This window comes from Moschus berezovskii, chromosome 15 (assembly GCF_049115385.1).
Source record: "Moschus berezovskii isolate FMDL1 chromosome 15, NW_MosBer_1.0, whole genome shotgun sequence".
NCBI classification, from domain to species: Eukaryota; Metazoa; Chordata; class Mammalia; order Artiodactyla; family Moschidae; genus Moschus; species Moschus berezovskii.
In genome coordinates this window covers 44,499,056-44,519,965 of record NC_142474.1, presented here as the reverse complement: position 1 = coordinate 44,519,965, position 20,910 = coordinate 44,499,056, and the positions used below count along the sequence as shown (strand labels likewise).

Here is a 20,910-nt window from a genome sequence, read left to right as displayed (position 1 = left end):
AACCCCATGAGGGAGGTGAGGCAGGCGTGCTCAAGTCAAAAAAACCACTTCAGATTCAGGATCATCTGTAACCTGCCCAGGAACCAGGCCAGTCAGAAATGTGGGGAAGACTCCCATCCGGGGCTCCAGACCAAACGTGAGCTGCACAAAGGCCTCAGAGACACATGGGAATAAGTCAAACCCAGAAGTCAGTCAGGAACACAGAGAAACGTCATCTCCTTGGGGAAGGGATATGCACGGGAGCCGATGGAGAGAAGCAGGAGGGAGCGAAGACCCTAAGACATGGGGGGAGAGCGTGGTCCTGAGAATGGGCACCACTTGGCTCCCCGGAGGGACCTTAGCAACCTCCCCACCGCCTTGTGCGGCCAGTAAGGAAGCGGGAAAGAGGGGAAATCCCGGTATGTCCAACACGGACGCCATCATGTGGCCTTGTTGGATTCACAAAGCCCAGGCAAGTGCATTCACACTAACCACAGAGGAGCAACCAGCGGACAGATTCACAGAGCTGGGGTCATTCCGGGATCTGTAAAGAAACCTCCTTTAATTTCTCATTCTCCTTGACCACCATCCAACAGCCAATGAACTATGTCTATTATATTCCCATTATATCTGAAAAATAATCTATATTCCACACCAAAAGCTACCCTCCCCTGTCCAGCTAAGCCTCCGCTGACAATTATTTCCCCACATTTAGTTGGAAGACAGTAGTAAAGCTGGAGCACAAAAACCTTTGGAACAGGCTGCCTGGTTTCAAGTACAAAAGCCACAGGACCTGGGCAAGTTATTTAAACACACTGTTCCTCAAATTCCTCACCTGAGAAATGGGGGCCAATAATCATTCCTGTGTGATAAAATGAACACAGGTAAGGTGCCTCAAAATGCAGAGTCAGCATTATTTAAATTAATGTTAGTTGTCTTACAATTACCTAGCTCCAGGCAAAGGCCATGGAACCAGCCAGGAACAACCCAGCTTCACCTGTGAAGTCATAAAACTCGAATGACTTGTGAAACTCAACCACTCAATAAGAACTTCAATAAGGGACAGCACTTGATCCCAGTTCAGCAGCAGACGCTCCAAAGCCAGGGGGACTGTCCCTCCTACTTCCTCCTACATATGGTCCTTTTCAGTAGCAATCCTACTCCTTTTAGGATCGGATCACTAAAACCAGCTTCAGCACACCCAGAAGCACCAAGGGAAGAGGGAACACTCTTCTCAGACTTAGGGGCCCTGGTGGACGCTGTCAAAGAGGAAGTATGGGCTCAGAACAGCTCCTCCCAAGTAGGGAGTGACCCCCGATCCTCCAGCCCGCCCTCCCCCACCCGCCCCAGGGCTCAGAGCGACCCCAGCGCTGCCCACAAGGCAGAGTGTGGATGCAGACCGTGTCACGCACTCACATTCCCTCGATGCTGGCACCCAAATACGATGCTCAACATCACAGGCTGGTGAGAGGGAAGAGGACTGAGTGAAAAACTCAGGGTGGATGTGGCGACTTCATAAAACATAATTCAGGAACAATGAGAACAAGGAAAATTAAGTCAGACACGAGACAGGAAACACCGACCAGGATGAACATCATGAGTAATGTGCCCTTGCTGCTGCTGCTAAGTCACTTCAGTCATGTCCAACTCTATGCGACCCCACAGACGTGATAAGGGCTAATGACAGCCCAGTAGTTTCAACCTTTTCACAGCTGCCTAGGTCTCTGCCCTCCCTCCCTCTCCCTAAAAAATTGCCACAAATTATTCCCGCCCTCCATCCACACCTTTAGAAAACGCCCACCAACACTGATCTGGGCTGAGCTCCCGACCTGCTGTGGACCACCAGTCGTCAGGAGCCCGATTCAGCAGTGGCTGCAGAGCCTCAGGTAGTGTCTGGTCCACGGGGGTTGCGGTAAACGTATACAGAGTACTATAGATAAAATGGATAACTAAGAAGGACCTACTGTAGAGCATGGGGAACTCTACTCAACATTCTGTTAATGACCTACATGGGAAGACTCTAAAAAGAGTGGAGATGTACATATAACTGATTCACTTTGCTGTACACTCAAAACTAACACAACACTGTAAATCAACTATACTCCAGTTAAGATTTAAACACAAAATGAGAAAACTGGAGCAGAGCAACCTACAGCCAGGGCAGAACCATGCAGCAATCCAGACGGGGACTAAATAAGGAATAAAATGAGGGAATAAAACAGACACTTGCCGCCGTAAGGTCTCTGTAAGCCTGAGATTTGGGATGGGTTGTCTTACTTGTTATAGAAATGCTGATGAGGAAAGAAAAAGAAACTCCCCATCAAGAAGCGTCACAGGCCGTGGCGAGCCCATGAAGAGCTGCCCCCAAGGACAACACACTGTCTCCTTGTCCATGAAGGAAAAGCAGAAAAAATGGGTCCAGATAACAGGGGTTCCCCCATGATACAAACCACCTTCCACAGAAAAGTCTCGGCAACACTAGCCACAGTGTTGGGACAGTCTGGGCAGGCAGGGACGCCCTCTCCTGACACCAGCTGGGAGGGTTTAGAACCTCCTGAGTGCGCAGGATCATGCCAAGGGCAGGTAACCGACCTGGAATGCACCTGGGGAGGACGCAAAGTCCTCATAATGAAGCCTTTTCAAGACTCAGGAGGGAATCAGTTATAAGACAGCAGGCGTGCTGACTGTGCTTGAGTGGTAACTCAACACTTTTCCCATCATCATTACCATCAAAGAGAAATTCACATCTGAAAATGCATCTATGTATATGCAGACCTAAAAAAAAAGTCCTTGGACTGATTATATGCAAACACAAAACCTTTGTGTGCACAGAGATGCTCAGGTACACAGCAGGTGGAGGGCTCCAGTTCCAGGGGCTGCACAAGCCACCCCCCACTGCCCCCTCCCCCGACTCTCCGGAAGATTTTAGGGTCTGGCTCACTGTCTTTGCCCCCACACCCAGCACTGACCTCCACACTCACACAGGTGATGACCACCTCCATGTCTCCACAGAGGTTGTCCTCCATTCCCTCTGCCACCCAGGCATCCTTCTAACCTCCACTCCTTACTTCTCCTGCTCACTCCTTCTGGAAACCTAATTCCGACAACTCTTCAACCTTCCTGGGCCCTTGAAGCTAATGACCCCACCACCCTGATCAATAATCCCTCTGAAGTCTTCACTTCTTTGTTTATCCTAATTTGGCTTCCACAGTCCATCTTTTTATTATTATTATTATTATTGGAGTATAGTTGCTTTGCAATGTTATGTGAGTTTCCACTGTACAGCAAAGCAAGTTGGCTCTACGTATACAAATATCCCCTCTATTTTTTTTTTTTTTTTTAGATTTCCTCCCCATTTACGTCACCACAGAGCCTCATGGTCATCTTTTTAGTCACCCTCCCTTCCTGATCATATTCATTCAATAAAACCCCAGTCTCAGTTTCACCCTTAATTCAACTGAAAGTATTTGTGTACAGCCATGTGACAGATAACAAATACTTTTTAAAGTACTGAGTATATGTGAAAGAAAGCTTCCCAGGTGGCTCAGTGGTAAAGAATCCACCTGCCAAGGCAGAACACTCAGGTTGGATCCCTGGGTCGGGAGGGGCATGGCAACCACCCTCCCGACAGGAGGGCATGACAACCCACTCCAGTATTCTTGCCTAGAGAATCCTATGGACAGAGGAGCCTGGCGGGCTATACAGTCCATGGGGTCGCAGAGAGTCGGACACAACTGAAGCCACTTGGCACATATGCACATACACAAAAGAATGTTCCGTACGTGTATAACAAAACAAGCACTTTAAACCCACCCACTCAAGCACCCCCCGCAAGGGGCTCCATACTGCTCACCCAATTCTCAGATGTCTCAGGGCCAACAGCTGTTGTGCTAGTGACCCAGTGCCCAAGCACCACGAGCCAAGCCCAGCAGAAGGAAGAGCCTAGAACACTGACATAACATCGATACTTCTGGAAGCAAGAAGGGACCTAAACTACATATTCCTGTTCGCAGAAACTGAAACGAAAACTCAAACTCTCACTTTGGCTCTGCTGATGGTTTTGTTATTATTACACATTATTATAGCTATGTTGGGCTGTTTTAAATTCTTAAGAAATTTCCTCTGAAAACAGACATATATTCAAATTTGTATCATAATGGACTATTTCCATAGGGTTTCTCTGTAGAATTTAAACTGAAAGTGAGAGTTGCCTGGAGCAGGCACTCTGGTTTTCCCTCTGGCCCCCCATGCCCAGTCAGGCCCACAGCAGACCCTTGTCTTCCTAATAGATCCATTTGTTCAGGGACCATCCACCCCACAAAACTGTGTGCTCTTGGGGCAGGGGTGGGAGACCCGATGCTGCGGAGTCAATTACAGTGGGAACAGCTCCCCCACACCAACCATGAGTTTAGGCTCAAGCCTGTGACCCCATGAGCACTGGGAAGAATTCTGGTGGAGATGCTGGGAAAGGGTCATGGTTCATCAAGGGACACAAAGCACAAGTGCTTCTCTGGACGTTCTGTCCGGGCGCAATGCCCAAGCTGCATTTTGCCACTCTGAGGACAGACCTGCCACATGGAGAAGGACACTAAGGAGGGCAGAGCAGGGAGGGGGAGCCTGTGGACGGTCACATCACTGAGCCGCCACGCCAGCTGGCTTGCAGTCACATGCTTTGGGGCCAATTTTTAAAGGAGAAAAAAAATTCTTCTTCGTTTATGCTTACACTTGGGTTTTCTGTTACCTGTATCCAAAAACATCTTTGCAGATTCTGACAGTAGAAACAAATCCTAGTATAACTGAAAGGTTGTAAAAGCTAAATTCACTCCACTTCATTTCCTAAGGTGTCTTATTTTCATTTCTTTATACCTATATGGTTAAGACAGGTGAAGAAAGTAAAATTCTAGAGGTCGAAAAGATGTTAAAACTCTGTTACTCTAGATTGAGAGTCCCCATGAAACTCCAATACTTTGGCCACCTCATGCGATGAGTTGACTCACTGGAAAAGACTCTGATGCTGGGAAGGATTGGGGACAGGAGGAGAAGGGGACGACAGAGAATGAGATGGCTGGATGGCATCACCGACTCGATGGACATGAGTGAGTGAACTCCGGGAGTTGGTGATGGACAGGGAGGCCTGGCGTGCTGTGATTCAAGGGGTCGCAAAGAGTCGGACACGACTGAGCGACTGAACTGAACTGAAGTAAAAGTGATTCTGATGAAGATATACTCCAAGTGCCTAGAGCTAAAGTTTTTAAAAGTAGAGCTATTTTTAAACATTTCTGACACACCTCTCTCAAATGCAGGCTTCTAAAACTTTATTATTAACAGATATCAAGTGCCAACACAAACAAAATATATACACCAATGAAATATGTTTAAATCTAATGTGTATTATATACATTCACTTTTTATGAAGTATAGTTAATATACAATAAGTTACAGGTATACAATATATTGATTCACAATTTTTAAAGATTATACTTCACGTTTATTATAAAATATTGGTACCTTCCCTATGTTGTACAATATATCCTTCTAGTTTAATTTACACATAATAGTTTATACATTTTCATATATCTCTTCTTTTGTAGGAACCAAGTTTCATCTGATTTTTTAAGGCAATGCATAACTGTTTCTATGTTTCTCTTTTTTAAAAATCAGAATGTAGTTGCTTTACACTGTTGTGTTAGCTTCTGCTGTACAGCAAAGTGTTACCAGCTATACGTATACCTACAACCTCTCTTTCCTGCATGTCCTTCCCATTTAGGTCACCACAGAGTATCCAGTAGAGTTCCCTGACTATACAGTAGATTCTCATTAGTTATCTATTTTATACATAATAATGCACTTCACTTTTCTTGATCTGAATTGGCCTATATTACAGTCAGATTCACTCAGGAGGGAAGAGTTAAAGAGATAAAAATAAATAAAACAGGAGCTAAATGGGAACAGCTCCAGCTCACTTCTAACAATTAAGGAGGCAGAAGAGAGGTGACGAGGGCAGAGAGAGGTATCTTACTTATGTCAAACAATCATTATTAATAAGCATAATAACAGCTTACAAAAGGGATTTGTATATATATTAACTCAAACCTTCGACAGCCCTAGGAAGTAGGCAGGGGTCAGCGGGGTCAGGTCCCCACCAGGACTGGAACCCAGGCAGGAGTCTGGCTCTCCCTCACTGCTTACCTGAGTGAGCCTAACATTAACAGAAAATGATGGAGGAAGTGCAGGGAAGTACACCTGGAAACACCATTTTTTTGAATTACGTAAGAGAGAGTTGGTAGAAAGCCTGGAAGTAAACAGTTACTAAACTCCAAAGAGAACCCAGAAGCTGGTGTATTTAGGACACCAGAGCCAGCTTGTAAGGGGAATGACCTTCACTCCAAGACAGGTTAAAAGGGTGGCCTTTCTGTGAAATTAATTCAGTGAAGACTGGACAGCCTTTCGCAAGGGGTTCTCTTTACTTCCAGAAACTCGCCCTGCCGTCCCCTGCCCCATCATCAGCCAGGACACTGTCAGGCCTGTCTCGTCCCTCATATGAAAAACCAAAGGCAGCCACCCTTCTCCTGCCAGCCTGGGTCTGCTGAGAGCACAGAGAGCCTGGACTCCCAACCTGAAATGGGTGGTGGATAATTTGCTGTGTGAGTCCCATGGGACACAACAGGGCCATTTAAGTATCAGGTAAGTCTTCACTTACTGATGTGAAAAACGTCCAAGGCATGTCAGATCAGAAACGAGTGTCAGCCCATGCAGAATGACTACTCATGTAAAACTGCAGTTCTGTGTGCCCGCACAACACATAGAGATCACACATCAGCAACAGCAAGCACAAAAACACACCTACCAAAATTTTAACACTGGTTATCAGGGAACTGAAGAATGTGAAGAGCTTTTTCACACTTAAATGATTTTTTGCTTATTCATATAAGTCAAATGTTTATAATGAGTATGCAAAATTTTACAACCAGAAAAAACTACAAAACTATTATTCATTTCAGAAACAAACAAAAGTTGCCAGAGTGTTTCAGAGATTTTTTGTCAATGTCTGATCATTTATCGTACAAAAGAAAAGCACAGCAGACATGACATCGACCATAATTTCCTCCAAATGTGTCTGACTATTCAAGCTTGAAGCACATTCAAGACCCAAGCAATACAGAAAAGTAGTATCTTTACGAGGACGAAAATGCCCTAAAAACAGAAAATAATTTAAACTTCCTCTGCCCAACATTGTGAGTAGACCTTTTCTGTAACAACAGAGAAATTTTTTGCACATAAATGCCTTGTGATGATTCAGGTCTAGAGGACTTTACTGCTGTCTTTAGGAAAAGCTGCTTCTCTAATCGTCATTCATCTCAAAGGGTAGAAAAATGACACAGTTGGGCAGGAAGAAATGATCTCTGTCCAGCCATTTGGTAGCTTGTGCTGCACAGGAACAAACAATGGTGTGACACCCCTGAATGGAAAAAGCTGATGAAATTTCCAATCATGGTCAGATTCACTTGGATGGGATAGCCTCAGCACACAAGTTCTGCTCAATCCAGGGCTCATCACCAATTGTGAAGCAGACTCCCATTCGATTCAGCAGCAACACCAGGTCGTAGAAACCACATATCTCTCCAATTATCACTGAGCTGAAGACCAAGACTCCCTCAGGCCTTTCCACTAAGAAACACAACCTAGCGGGAGTTCCCTGGTGGCCTGGTGGTTAAGATGTGGGCTTCCGCTCCTGGGGCTCTGGGTTCAACCTCTGCTCAGGGAACTAGGATCTTGCAAGCTATGCAGCATGGCCAAAACAAAAAAATTTTTTTAGTGGCTCAAGTTCTTTAAAAAAGAAAAAGTAACACAATCTAGAGCACAAACAGGGTCCTAATTTACCAGGTACATGAAACCCAGTCCATCTCCTGCCTTTCACCACCATTCATGGGATAAATTAACACTGCATTGACCCAACGATGCTTTCCTGTGCTCATTCATTTCCAGCCACTGGCTAGTCTCCATTTCTTGTTCACATCGGGGCACTTGTAAGGTACCTACTCTCTGGCTCTTACGAGAATTCAGGGTGATATAGCAAGCGCATTCCACACTGTGTGGTCCAATCTCATGGCCCAGGGCAGTCGAGCATTCCTGCCTCACTGGCCACGGTGGTCCCGGCCCATCTCCTCATCATGACCCACTGCTACAGCAAGGAAGGACTGGCCACATGTGCTGGACCTGGCTCCCTCCAGGTAAAGAATCTGCCTACAATGCAAGAGATACGGGTCGATCCCTAGGTCGGGAAGATCCCCTGGAGAAGGAAATAGGAACCCACTCCAGTCTTCTTGCCTGGGAAATTCCATGGACAGAGGAGCCTGGTGGGCTACAATCCATGGGGTCACAAAGAGTCGGACATGACTGAGCAATTGGACAACAACAACATCCTCCTGGGGACCCAGGAGTGGGTCTGTTCGCACACACAGGAGGGGAGAGGTTTCTTTCAGAAGAACTTAATTCATGGTCTCGACTCATTTTTTGGTCATGCCACACAGTATGCTGGATCTTAGTTCCACGACCAGGGATTGAACCCGTGCCCCGTGCAGCAGCAGCATGGAGTCTTTACCACCCATCTGCCAGGGCAGTCCCTTGAATTATTACTTTATTGACGGGAACTTCTGGTGAAAACAATCTCTGGGGCAGGAAGGCTCTTAGAAATTTTTCTGAATATCCATATAGATGGCTGCTTCTCTCCCACAGACTCAGATCTGGGTACATGGAAATCGCATTTTTTATTTTTCTGAATGCAAGCCCAGGCATGCCCAGGGCTAAGTATAATGCCTGGCATGTGGTTGGTGCTGTATAAAAAAATAACACAGGATTCTGGAGCCAGCTGCCTGGGTTCAGTCCTGACACTATCACTCACTAGCTGGGCAATGTTGGGCAATGTTCTTAATTTCTCTGCGTTTTATCAGGAAGACAGAGATAATGATATTCCCTACCCCCACAGGGGAGAGGATTAAAAGTACATGTAAAGTATTTCTGGTGGTCCTTGGCACAGGGAAAGTGCCGATTAAATGTTACTTATTATTACAAATAAGGAAGCGTGTCACCAAAAGGAATCAAGATGTACAAAAAGCTGTTGATGTTCTTGGTGTTATTTAGCATCAGTATCACTTAGTGAGCGAGATCAGGCAGAACACAGAGGAACAGAATATAAAACCAAAGGCTACAAATGCCAATGGAAGACACAAAGAGCTGTGGGGATTCTGAGGAAAGAGCGTTTCAGGGAAGACAGGTGAAAGCACTTTGTGTGAAGATGTGACGTGACTCTTTTCGGCTCCTGGAAGAATTCTGCAGGACAGGACGGCCGACACCTTCTAGGAGAAGGGACCGGGTATTCGTTTGGGTTCTCTGGGAAATGGATATCAAAACAGGACTGTTCACGCAGGAGGTTTATTGAGGGAGATGCTGTGAAGGACGAAGAGGAGGACCTGAGAAGGGCTGAGAGCCCTGCACAGCGGAGGGGAGGGCTGAGAGGCAGTGGAGGGGAGGGCTGAGAGGCAGCAGAGGCCTAAGGGGCTGCTGGCCCAGGCATCTGGGTCTCCAAGGAATGACCACGTGAGTGGCCCACGTGCTCGGTAACTGGTTGGAGGAAGCCCGGGAGAAGCCCAGCTCTGGCTACCCAGTTGAGGTGGGCCCAAGGGCAGCACCGGGAGCATCAGTCAGTGGGGCCCTGCAGTGGAGCTGATCTGAGCACAGCTTCTCACGGCTCCCACGGCTGGCACAAGCCAGGGACCTGGTACCTCCTGTGTCCTTGAAAGTATGGTTGAGCCTCAGCAAATACGTGCCATCGCTGAAAGTCAAACACAAGACAATATCCTTATCTTTTTCAAAAGGGTTTTTTTTTTTTTAAACTAAACTGCAACTGCAAAATCTTTTTTTTTTTTAAACTAAACTGCAACTGCAAAATCGAAGTACGTATTTACTGTTACAGATGACAATTACTTTTAAAATAGCGTCCTGTGTCTTTCAGATGTGGTCTCAGTTTCAAACAGCAAAAAAGACGTAAAGTGGTTATGAAACATCTCTTTTCTAAAAATCAAAGTTAAAGCCCTCAGAGCAAGATTCAGAACGAAGAAAGAAAGCTCTACTAAGGATTTAGAAGGAAAATTCCTTTATAAACCAGTTGCTTGAGGCCGCAATTTGATCAAATGAGAAAATATTTTGCAGAAGTGTGAAGAGCTACACGAATATGAGATATCAATACAGTTAAGTGACATCTCAGGTGGTGTGAAGTCATGTGAAAGGTAAAAATGGAGAAAATCCTGTTTACCCTTAAACACGGGAGCCACACCCAGCAGGGAAGGCACTCCCACAGTGAGGGACATGAAGGAAAGAGGACCTCTGGGGACACAGCCTCATCCTCCTCACGCCACCGCTCGGGAAGGGCAGACAGCATCCATACCACTTAAACTGTCCCCATTTTATTTATTTATATATATATATACACATCACATTTATACACATTTACACATGCACATTTACATATATAGTCCATCCTAAAGGAAATCAGTTGTGAATATCCACTGGAAGGACTGATGTTGAAGCTGAAACTCCAAGACTTTGGCCACCTGATGCGAAGAGCTGACTCATTTGAAAAGACCCCGATGCTGGGAAAGATTGAGGGCAGGAGGAGAAGGGGACGACAGAGGATGAGACGGTTGGATGGCATCACCGACTCAACGGACGTGAGTTTGGGTAAACTGGGAGTTGGTGATGGACGGGGAAGCCTGGCGTGCTGCAGTCCATGGGGTCGCAAAGGGACGGACACGACTGAGCAACTGAACTGAACTGAACCGATTTACATACATATACATTTCCCCCATCTGGCCAAGCATTTAATTACATAAGTTAAACTGCATTTATGAGATCATCCCCATCCCCCACAATGAACAAAAGCCTCTCCGATTACAGTGTTTATTTTGTGAAGATACACGGCAGAGAAAAAGGAGTAAGACACCTTCAGTTCCTGTCACTATACCAGCGAGAAAAGTCAGCAGTTGACATGCCCTCGTACCTTCAGAGAAAAAGCAGAAGCCATGGTCCGAGAGGTCCCTGCACCACCCTGTCACCCTGCAACCGGTTCCTGCTTCTTCCAAGCGGCCTCAGACAGAAAGGAGCCCCCGTGTCAAGCCTGTTCTGACCCACCCCCTGGATCCCACAGCAGATCACAACTTTCATCATTTTAGCCCCTTTCTCTCTACTATTTCTTCAATTTTGCTCTTTTGTTATTTCCTTCTCCTACATGTACATAAACTCAAATTCTCCCAGGTCTTAAAAAACTGTAAAAATTATATCTACAGACACATACTGACCCATCCATCCTTGATCTGGAATTTCCCAGTCTCTTCCTGGCATATGAATGTGTGCTCTCCCCATGGCAAGGCCCAGAAATAGGACTCAAGCTGGCTAGAGCAAAAAACCAGGGTGTTCTGGGCTCCTACAGCAGAGAAGCTCGGGGTGGGGATGGTGCAGACGGGGCTGAGCTCCTCGGTTCACACAGGGTCCATGGATTCTCTTCACTCTCCATCTCTCTGCTCTGCTTCCTTCTCACAGTAAATTCGATTCAAGGCAGGTGCTCCCCCCATGGAGAGAAAGGCAGCCCAGGCTACATCCTCTTGGATTGTAATCTCAAAAGAGAGGAGCTCTCACCCTCCAGGCATCCACGTTTCAAACTTCAGGGAGACTGGGGCTCCTGGATCATTCACGGGGGAAGGCACTGGATTTGGCTCCTCCTCTGTTTAAAACTCTTGCCTGGATTCCCAACATCCACCCATAGCACAGGGTGAAAAACTGTGCACTCAGCCACAGGGTGGCCATGCCATCACCTCCACGGGGTGGCCATGCCATCACCTCTGCACCAGCTCCTCTTATCTGCAGTCTCCTCACCCCCAACCCACCCGCCTGGGAAACTTCTGCATTCACAATTCCAGACCCACCTCAGCCCCGCCTGCCCTCAGGAAGCACTGCTGGGCTCTCCAAGGGGCTTTCTGAAGTGCCTCCTCTTCACCTGCAGCCACCCATACATTTCCATGCACCCCACCCAGGCACCAACACCCTCATGGAAATGCAGCCATTTACTTGGCTGTCTGCCCTAGCAAACTGCAAATCCCGTGCTTGTGCCTTATTAATCTCTGAAGACACAGCCCTGCCAAGCAGACACACACACACACACACACATATCACACACACAGACTCAAAAAAAAGTATGGGAAACCAAATTTTTTTAAAAATCCAAAACAAGAATGTGGCTTACTACATTTATACTTTCATTATGCTTAATCTTACAGTAGAGTAGCTTATCACTTCTTTTAAAGATAATTTTAAACTTTGAATTGAATCAATTTGCTATTTTGAAAGTCAATTTTTTAAAGACAAAAAGCAGTTCTCTACAGTTTTATCTCTGGTACTTAGTTTGGAGACTAAAGATTAGTACACTAAACAACTAGCAGAAGTTATCTATGTCCATCAGCAAATAAAGCATTTATAAGCAAAATAAAAATTATAAAAGTTTTCATTAAAATACTCTGGATCTACCAATTACCCCTCTTCCCAGAATAAAAGGTCAAAGGCAAAATAAAAATTATAAAAGTTTTTATCCAAAATACTCTGGACCTACCAATTACCCCTCTTCCCAGAATAAAAGGTCAAAGGCAGCCTTTTTCAGTTATCTCAAAGAAAACATCTGAGCTCAGTCAGACTTTCATGCTAGGTCCACCTTTCTCACATCAGAGAGTCTCCAGCCTGAGGAACAGGGGGTGGGGTATCTGTGTGACATATATGTGTCCAAAGTTCATTTTATATTCCGGAAGTTACAGGTATAAAATGTGAGCAACTGATGAAAAATGAAGAAAGGGAGCATTAGAGCAAAATCACTTGACTTCAAACAAGGTCACTGGAGAGAAGCCATCCCAAGACTGCCTGAAGGGCCTGGAGTTACACGCCCCAGCTTTGTGCCGGCTGCAGTGTCCATGTAGCACTAATGTCCAAGGAAATATTTTACCACCTGTGATGGCTGCCAAGGACATAGAGAGGCCAGCGAACATGAAAACACAGGAGGAGGCTTTTTATCTTCTGTCATGTTCATATCAAATATGGCCTCAAGGTCTGCCTAGAACAGTACAGTAAAATCAGGCTAGGAAGAGGGCAAAGAAATGCAAAGCAACATGTCTAGGAGACGTGAGAAAACTGAGGGGCTTTGGTTTACATGTTAACATTCATTCTGGTGGGGAAATATATTCTCTGGTATGTAAATATGCTTTTGAGTCAGGATAACTAGCAAAAGCACGGCATGATCTGTACAATCCTATGACTCCCAGCCCTGCCCTCTATGGGCTCTCTGGGAGCCTCAGTTTCCCCATTTCCAGGTTAGGGGTGGGGACACCACCATCACCAGAAATTGGGGGACAACCCAATGAGATCATGACACTGATAAACAACCATTACACAGCCTCCTAACCCCTCATTAAGCTCCAGACCCCACATCTAACAATTTCTCCTATGGTCCCATTTGGATCTCGCCTTTTTCTCAAACTCAATACAGTTTAGTCACTCAGTCGTGTTCCAACTCTTTGCAGCCCCATGGACTGCAGCACGCCAGGCTGCCCTGTCCATCACCAATTCTCAGAGCTTGCTCAAACTCATGTCCGTTGTGTCGGTGAGGCCATCCAACCATCTCCTCCTCTCAACTCAAACTCAACATACATCACACCAAACTCACCTTGTTCTGTTATTAGCCAGGGTCTCCTCCCAACTCTTCTGTCTCTATCCGTGGCACCCCCACTCTCCCAAATACCTAACATTAATGATCAAATTCTAACAAGGTATTTGCTGCCTCTGCTGCTGCTAAGTCGCTTCAGTGCAACCCTATGGACAGCAGTCCGCCAGGCTCCTCTGTCCACGGGATTCTCCAGGCAAGAATACTGGAATGGGTTTCCATCTCCTTCTCCCAGCAAGGTGTTTACTGCTGGTCAGATAACAGAGGATTTGACTGTTTCACCCTTGCTGCCAGAGAGTACATGAACATCACTGAGGAGAGCACACTGAATCAAGGCATAAACGCTCAACCCAGCAACCTGACCTCAGTGAATCTATTCTAAGGAAACAATGCAAAATGCAGAAAAAGCCATTTCCCAAGATGTTTAGAATAGTAGTATTTACTCCCGAGAAAGAAAGAAAAAGAAAGGAGGAAAAAAAAAGAGGAAAAAATGATTGATGAAGAAAGGAAACTATTTAAACACCAGAGAATAGTCTCAACAAATACCTGCCATTAATAAAAATAAAAGGAACAAGACATAGGTAAAAGCTAACAGGAAGTTTAAAAGGCAATATTTACAACTTGTGAACAAGTGAACTTGTCCCTACTTAAAGCAATAGATGCACAAAAGGAAACATATCAAAATATTCGATTCTGTTCTCTGGGCATAAAGAGTATCAGTGAGCAGCTATTCTCTCCTCTCTGGTTCCAAATTATTTGGTCTGAACCTTGGGGTCACTAGAGTTGACTGCTGTGGCCCCTGACCCCAAACCTCTTCTCCTTCAGATTCATCACTACTTGTCCAGATTCTGCAAACCATACTTGAATCTAGAATCATTAGTTTCTGCCTTGGGGTCCTTCATGACTGCACCCTCCTCTCCAGTTGTCACCTGTCAGCTCCTCCATTGCCAACCTTCCCAAGGTCTCCCTGTCCTCCCACCAGCCCCATTCTATCCTGGCCCTGCTGGCAGGGAGGCTGTTCTCAAATCTTATCATTTGACGTGCTAAGAATTCTCCAAGGGCACCCTCTCACCTGCAGGATAAAATCGAAGCTTCCAACCCCTTGTGATCTGGCCCCAGCTGCCTCAGCTTCTACCCAGTCAGGCTACCCCTCCTCCTCGTACCCCCATGACCTCACAGTCCACCTCCCCATCCTGCCCTCACCCCTGGCCTATACGCCACTCCAGCCACTTCTCTGACACTGCAGATGCGCGCAGGGCCAGGGTTCCAGCACGGAGTCCTCCGTTTCCGAGGTTCTTTGCTCTAATGCACCATCTCCCAGGTGCAACTCTATCACCAGCTCCTCCCCTTCTCTGCTGGAAAAGCCCTCCCCACCCTTGCTGCTGCTATGTCGCTTCAGTCATGTCTGAATCTGTGCGACCCCACAGACGGCAGCCCACCAGGCTCCCCCGTCCCTGGGATTCTCCAGGCAAGAACACTGGAGTGGGTTGCCATTGCCTTCTCCAATGCATGAAAGTGAAAAGGGAAAGTGAAGTTGCTCAGTCGTGACCGACTCTCAGTGACCCCATGGACTGCAGCCCACCAGGCTCCCCTGTCCCTGGGATTCTCCAGGCAAGAGTACTGGAGTGGGTTGCCATTGCCTTCTCCCCGACCCTTGACTTTCCCCAAATCTAACCCTGCTCTCCCAGCAGGTCGTGCTGGCCACAAGTGGCTCCCCAGCACTGGAAACGCAGCCGGTCTGACCGGAGACATGCTGCATGTGAACAGTACACGCACGACTTCCAAGACGTGCTATGAGAAGATAATGGAAAAACTGAACATGTTACTTGGACTACCTGTCGACAAAACAGATGTATAAGGTTAAATAATGTCACCTGTTTTTTTTCTGTAATATTTTTATTTTTTAATATTTATTTTATTCATTTATTTGGCTGCACTGGGTCTTTGGTTACATAGTGTGGGATCTTGTTCTCTAACCAGGGATCGAACAGGTGTGTGGAGTCTTAGCCACTGGATCACAAGGGAAGTTCCTCACCTGTCTCTTTTTTTTTACCTTTTTACATGTGGCTACCAGAGCAGTTTAAATTACACCTATGGCTCACATATATTTCTACTGGACAAAGTGAGTCTAATCTCTAGTCATTCTTTAGGTCCTGGGATGAGTAAAACCATCTTCAAGATGCCTTATCTTTGGTTTTTCTAGTATTTTGAGTTGTTTTTTTTTTTTTGCCACATTACACAGCATATGGGACCTTAGTTCCCCAACCAGGAATCAAACCCAAGCCCTCAGCATTACAAATGCGGAGTCTTCACCACTAGACCACCAGGGAAGTCCACCCATCTTTGTTATTAATGATCTTTTCTGCACCTTGAAATCCTATAATGGAGTCCACCATATAAGCCACTATCTAATTACATAACACATTACATGCTTACTAGTAAATATTTTATATCTATTGTTTTTGTCACATCAATGCCATGTCTAAACCCTATTTAATAGTAGGCACTCAACTTGTTATTAGGCATGGAATCTCTGCAGCAGCGAGAGAGCAATTCACAGTATTTTAGTTTTGTTTTGTTTACTTATTTTTTTTCCTGAGGATGACTTCAACAATGTAAGTAGAACTGGGAGTCGGGAATCGAAGAGCTCTTTGTTCTTCCTCCAACTTAGATAATATATTCACAACATTTAGTGCCTGGTTTGGCCCCCAACAAGCCCTGCCTGGTCTCAGTTCTCCCCCATCCTTTAATATAAAGTTAATAATATCAGGCCAATTTATGCTATACAGCCAAGTCAAAGTAGCTAAGTTAAGTTCTAACTGGAGTCGTTACCATGATAGGAAGAAACACTCTCCTCTTCACAGCTCACTGTATCTTTCTCAGTCAGCTGTCTTAAAAACAGACTAATTTTTACAAAGAGGGAAAGGATTCATCACAATTACTGAAACAAGAAAGGAGAAGGGACAGCCTATCAAAAGGCTCGTCCTAACCTATTAATGACAGGAAAGAAGTGATGAGAGAGGAAACTGTAAAATGTCTACTCGGAGCTGAAGTAGCTCATATAGTACACTCACAAAAACTTTTACGAGGCAGACATTGCCATACCCACTTCACAGAGTGAAGAAACTGAGGTTCACAGACGGGCTGAGGAACTGGCCCAAGGTCATGCAGCCGCAGGCTACAGATCCAGGTCAGCGGTATCAACTTTGTATTTAAAAACTAATGTGGTCTTATCACTTGAAAATATGTGAAAAGCAAGAGAATTATCTAAATATACAGATAAAAATACAACAATACTTTCGATTCATTTCCTTCAAATGATTTTCTTTGCAAATATATCTATTTGTTTTCCTGCTGGTTTATTGAGACATAACTGACATACAGCACTGTGTAAGTCTAAGGTGTACAACATAATGATTCGACTTACATATACAACGAAATGATTATCACAGAAAGTTCAGTGAACACCCATCATCTCAGAGATAAAAAATTAATGAAATAGGAAAAATTTTCTTTCTTCTGATGAGAATTCTTAAGATTTACTCTTTTAACAACTTTCATACATAACATACAGCAGTGTTACATTTACCACATTGTACATCACATTCCTAGTACTTATTTATTTTATTACTGGAAGTTTGTACTTTCTGACTGCATTCATTCAATTATCTGCGCACCGCCCCCCCAACATCCTGCCTCTGGTAACCACAAATCTGGTCTCTTTCTCTTTTTCTATTTTAATTTTTAATTTTTATTGGAGTATAGTTTATTTACAATGTTGTGTTAGTTTCTGCTGTACAGCAAACTGAATCAGCTATACATATATCCACTCTTTTTAAAATTCTTTTCCCATATAGGACATTACAGTGTACTGAGTAGAGTTGCCTGGACTATATCTTTATTAGTTAATCTATCTTACATATACGTGCGTGTGTGCTCAACTCGTGTCTGACTCCTTGCAAACCCATGGACTGTACCTCACCAGGATCCTCTGTCCATGGGATTTTCCAGGCAAGAATATTGGAGTGGGTTGCCATTTCCTGCTCCAGGGGATCCTCCCAACCTGGGGATCAAATCTGCATCTCTTGTGTCTCCGGCATTGGCAGGCAGATTCTTTACCACTGAGCCACCTGGGTGTGTGTATGTCAATACTGATTCAAATAGTTTCTTGATCTTGGTTAAGTCCTAGCTTTTAGATCAGAAGGTCTTTTTTTCTAAGTAGACTTTTCCATAAAGTAGCAAATCAATAGGGTAAGTGATGTGGTGGGACCACTACATTGCTGTACTATTTGTCTTTAAAGCCTTTAAACCCACAGTTGTAACCAAGAGTTTACACTAAACAGTATGAACCAGAATGCCTCAGACATGTTTACATGTTTACAAAAATCTAGTCCTAACTGAACTGAAAGATTACAGTAATGAAGTAAACCGAGCCAATCAACAACAAACAAAACAAAACAACAAAAACAGTATACATAAGGAATATGAAAGAGCCCCTCCAGGCTACAAAACTGAGGTAAGATGTCTCAATGAAAGGACAAAACAAAGTTCCTCAAAATGAGACAAACACTTTCAAGTGAAACCACAGGGCCTTTAAAATTAATTACTTTCTCAGAACAGTAACAACGTACTATGTGTCTCTAAGAAACCCAACATCTAGGTTTAATGACTCTGCCTTTGCAAAATGTAGCCAACTTAATCCTGTAGGCTTGGACTGAACACAAGTTCAAGTTCTCTACCATAAAGTCCCCAAGCATCAACTGCTTTAAAATACCTCTCTGCTCTGCTCTCCATTATAAAAAATGTCCCTGCAGTAGGTGTTAATCAGTCACTAAAGAGCCCCACACAATACGACCTGTGTGTGCCTGGTATTTCAGTACAGGAAGTAGAAAGCTCAGTTTACCAAGAAGACTGCATTTCACTTTCAAAAGTCTTGAAAGCTAATCCGTCTAACAGTACCTAATTTACATTTCATTCCAAATTGACCGAGCCGGCAGTGGCATCTCAAGGAATCCGAGAATGTGAAAAACTTCACTTGGTGAAATTAGGTGTGTGAATTTTTCTTCCTTAGAGGTACTTCACAGTATAAATAGAAATCATTTGCAACTTTTAATCTCATGAACATGAGCTTTATTTAAAATTCTCACATGTACAATGAATTCTGTTATGCCCTCTTTCCTCAAGTGACAGACACAGGAAGACTTCTGTCCTAAATCAGGCGATTTTGCCCCTTTCAAGAAGAAAAAAGACATCTAGAAGAAACATAAAGTATCTTTTTCACAGCCCCCAAATACACAAAGATAAGTCTGTATATAGACAGTAAAGGTGTTTACATTCTAAACAAAAATTAAGACTAAAGGAGGTAGGAAGAGAAAACAACAGCAGAGCAAACTGACTACAGATCACAGGTGGCAAGCGAAGGAGGGCCTCGGGAACACTTGACACCCGGGGGGGCGGTGAGCTTCATCCCAGGTCAAGTGCAGGCCCACCTAGGGTCTGCAGTTCCTCCACCCAACGGGCTCACAAAAACGCAAGAAGCCACAAAACCGTCAGGGTCATCTTAACAATAAAGCATAAGCAGCCTCCTGGAACCCAAGAATGTCACCCCTCCCTCCCAGCAAACACGAGGAGCCCCCTTCACACCATGGACACAAAGAACCCGAGTCAGCCAGATCCATGGGAAGAGAGGTGACACTTAAATTTATCCCGAGGCCATTCGGAGGCTCAGTCTACTGGGGGATCAGACTCAAAAAAAAGTAAAATTAAAAGTGGCGGGGCGGGGGGGTAGATGACAGTTCAATTCAGTCTGCGCTGGGACCCCACTTGGGACCACTTAGGGTCTCGGACTCAAACATCAAAATTAAGAACTGAGAGGGGAGATGACATTTCGATGGGTGCGTGCGACGACCCCCAGGGTTTGCTGGGGAGGGGACCGTCCCGCCGCAGCCCGGCTCCGAGGCCACCCGGGGGAGGGGGAGGAAGTTTACAACTCGGGGGGCCGCCGGGCAAGCCCGCGGGGACCGCCGCCGGGACCCACGCGAAGGGTCTGCGCCCCCAGCCCGGCATCGCAGCCCGACGACCCCCGCCCGATCCCGGCAGGAGCGCGCCCTCGGCCGCGCCGCGCCTCACCCAGCAGCGCCCGCAGGTGCTTCAGGCGAGTCAGCACGTCCTTCTTGGGGTCCAGCACCTTCTGGGTGGACTTCTTCACATCCCCGTGGCTCCTCCGGGAGAACATCCCGCCGCGGGGAGCCGGACCCCGCCGGCGGGGCAGGAGGCGCCCGCGCCGCGCGGGTCACAGCAGAGGGTCGGGCCGGCGCGTGTCGCGCGGGCCGCTCGCCGCCCTCCCTGCCCGGCAGCCGCCGCCGCCGCCGCCGCCTCTCCAGCCCCGGCTCCAGGAAGGAGGGGCGGGGGCCGGGCCGGCGCGGGGCGGGGCGGGAAGGCGGTGTCGACGCGAAACCCGCCGCCCCGCCCCCGCGGCAGGCACCCGGCGCCGCCGCCACTCCCCTCCCCCGCCACGGGCGCGCGGCCCGAGGGCGGGCCCCAGCGGCGCCGCGAGGCACAAAGAAGGTGGCTTCGGCGCGCACGCTGTCCTCCGAGCCGCGGGATGCTCCGTGACAGCGACCTCCAATCAGGCCGGCGTGTTTTCCGCGCGATCGGAGTCAGTGCGCCCGCTTAGGGCACGTGCGTCGCTCGCTAGGCCACCAGTGCTCCTGGGAAATGTAGTTCTCCAGGAGGCCCAGCCCCGAGACTGCCTCTCCAGATGGGTGCAGCGTCTGCCCGACCCCCTACCTACCCCTGGAGGCCCAGGTTTCTGTACCTACACTCCCCGGCCTGTGCGGCCACCCCAGTTCTCTCTGCTGCAACGTGAGTCAAGAAACATTAAAGTAGGACAACTTTCAAAGCTTTTACAATGTAAACCATGTTAAGTTTTGACTTCTGAATTCACACTGGTTAGTGAGGTTTCATTTGTGGTTCAATGGTATAAAGAATCTGCCTGCAATGCAGGAGACCTGGGTTCTGTCCCTGGGTCGGGAAGATTCCCTGGAGGAGGGCATGGCGATCCAATCCAGTGTTCTTGCTTGGAGGATCCCATGGTCAGAGAAAACCGGTACAGTCCATGGGGTCCCAAAGAGTTGAACCCGCCTGTGTGACTAACACACAGTGAGGGAAGGAGT

At 46.4% G+C, this 20,910-nt stretch overlaps 1 protein-coding gene across 10 annotated transcripts in view; it reads right to left on the bottom strand.

Moving 5' to 3' along the window:
• RALGAPA2 (Ral GTPase activating protein catalytic subunit alpha 2) overlaps nt 1–20,137 on the bottom strand; it is a 270,104-nt gene extending 249,967 nt beyond the window's left edge. For 5 of the 10 annotated variants that reach the window (XR_008686475.2, XR_008686472.2, XR_016039170.1 and 2 more), the window contains exon 1: nt 19,865–20,137. Coding sequence is in view for 7 of the 10 variants with exons in the window: in XM_055430686.2 (XP_055286661.2) it covers nt 19,865–19,970 (106 nt within the window). In the remaining 3 variants the exon portion in view is untranslated. The remainder of the gene's footprint in view (nt 1–19,864) is intronic. The other 5 variants (XM_055430678.2, XM_055430695.2, XM_055430710.2 and 2 more) reach the window with 2 other exon arrangements.
• Between the last annotated feature and the right edge of the window lie 773 nt (nt 20,138–20,910).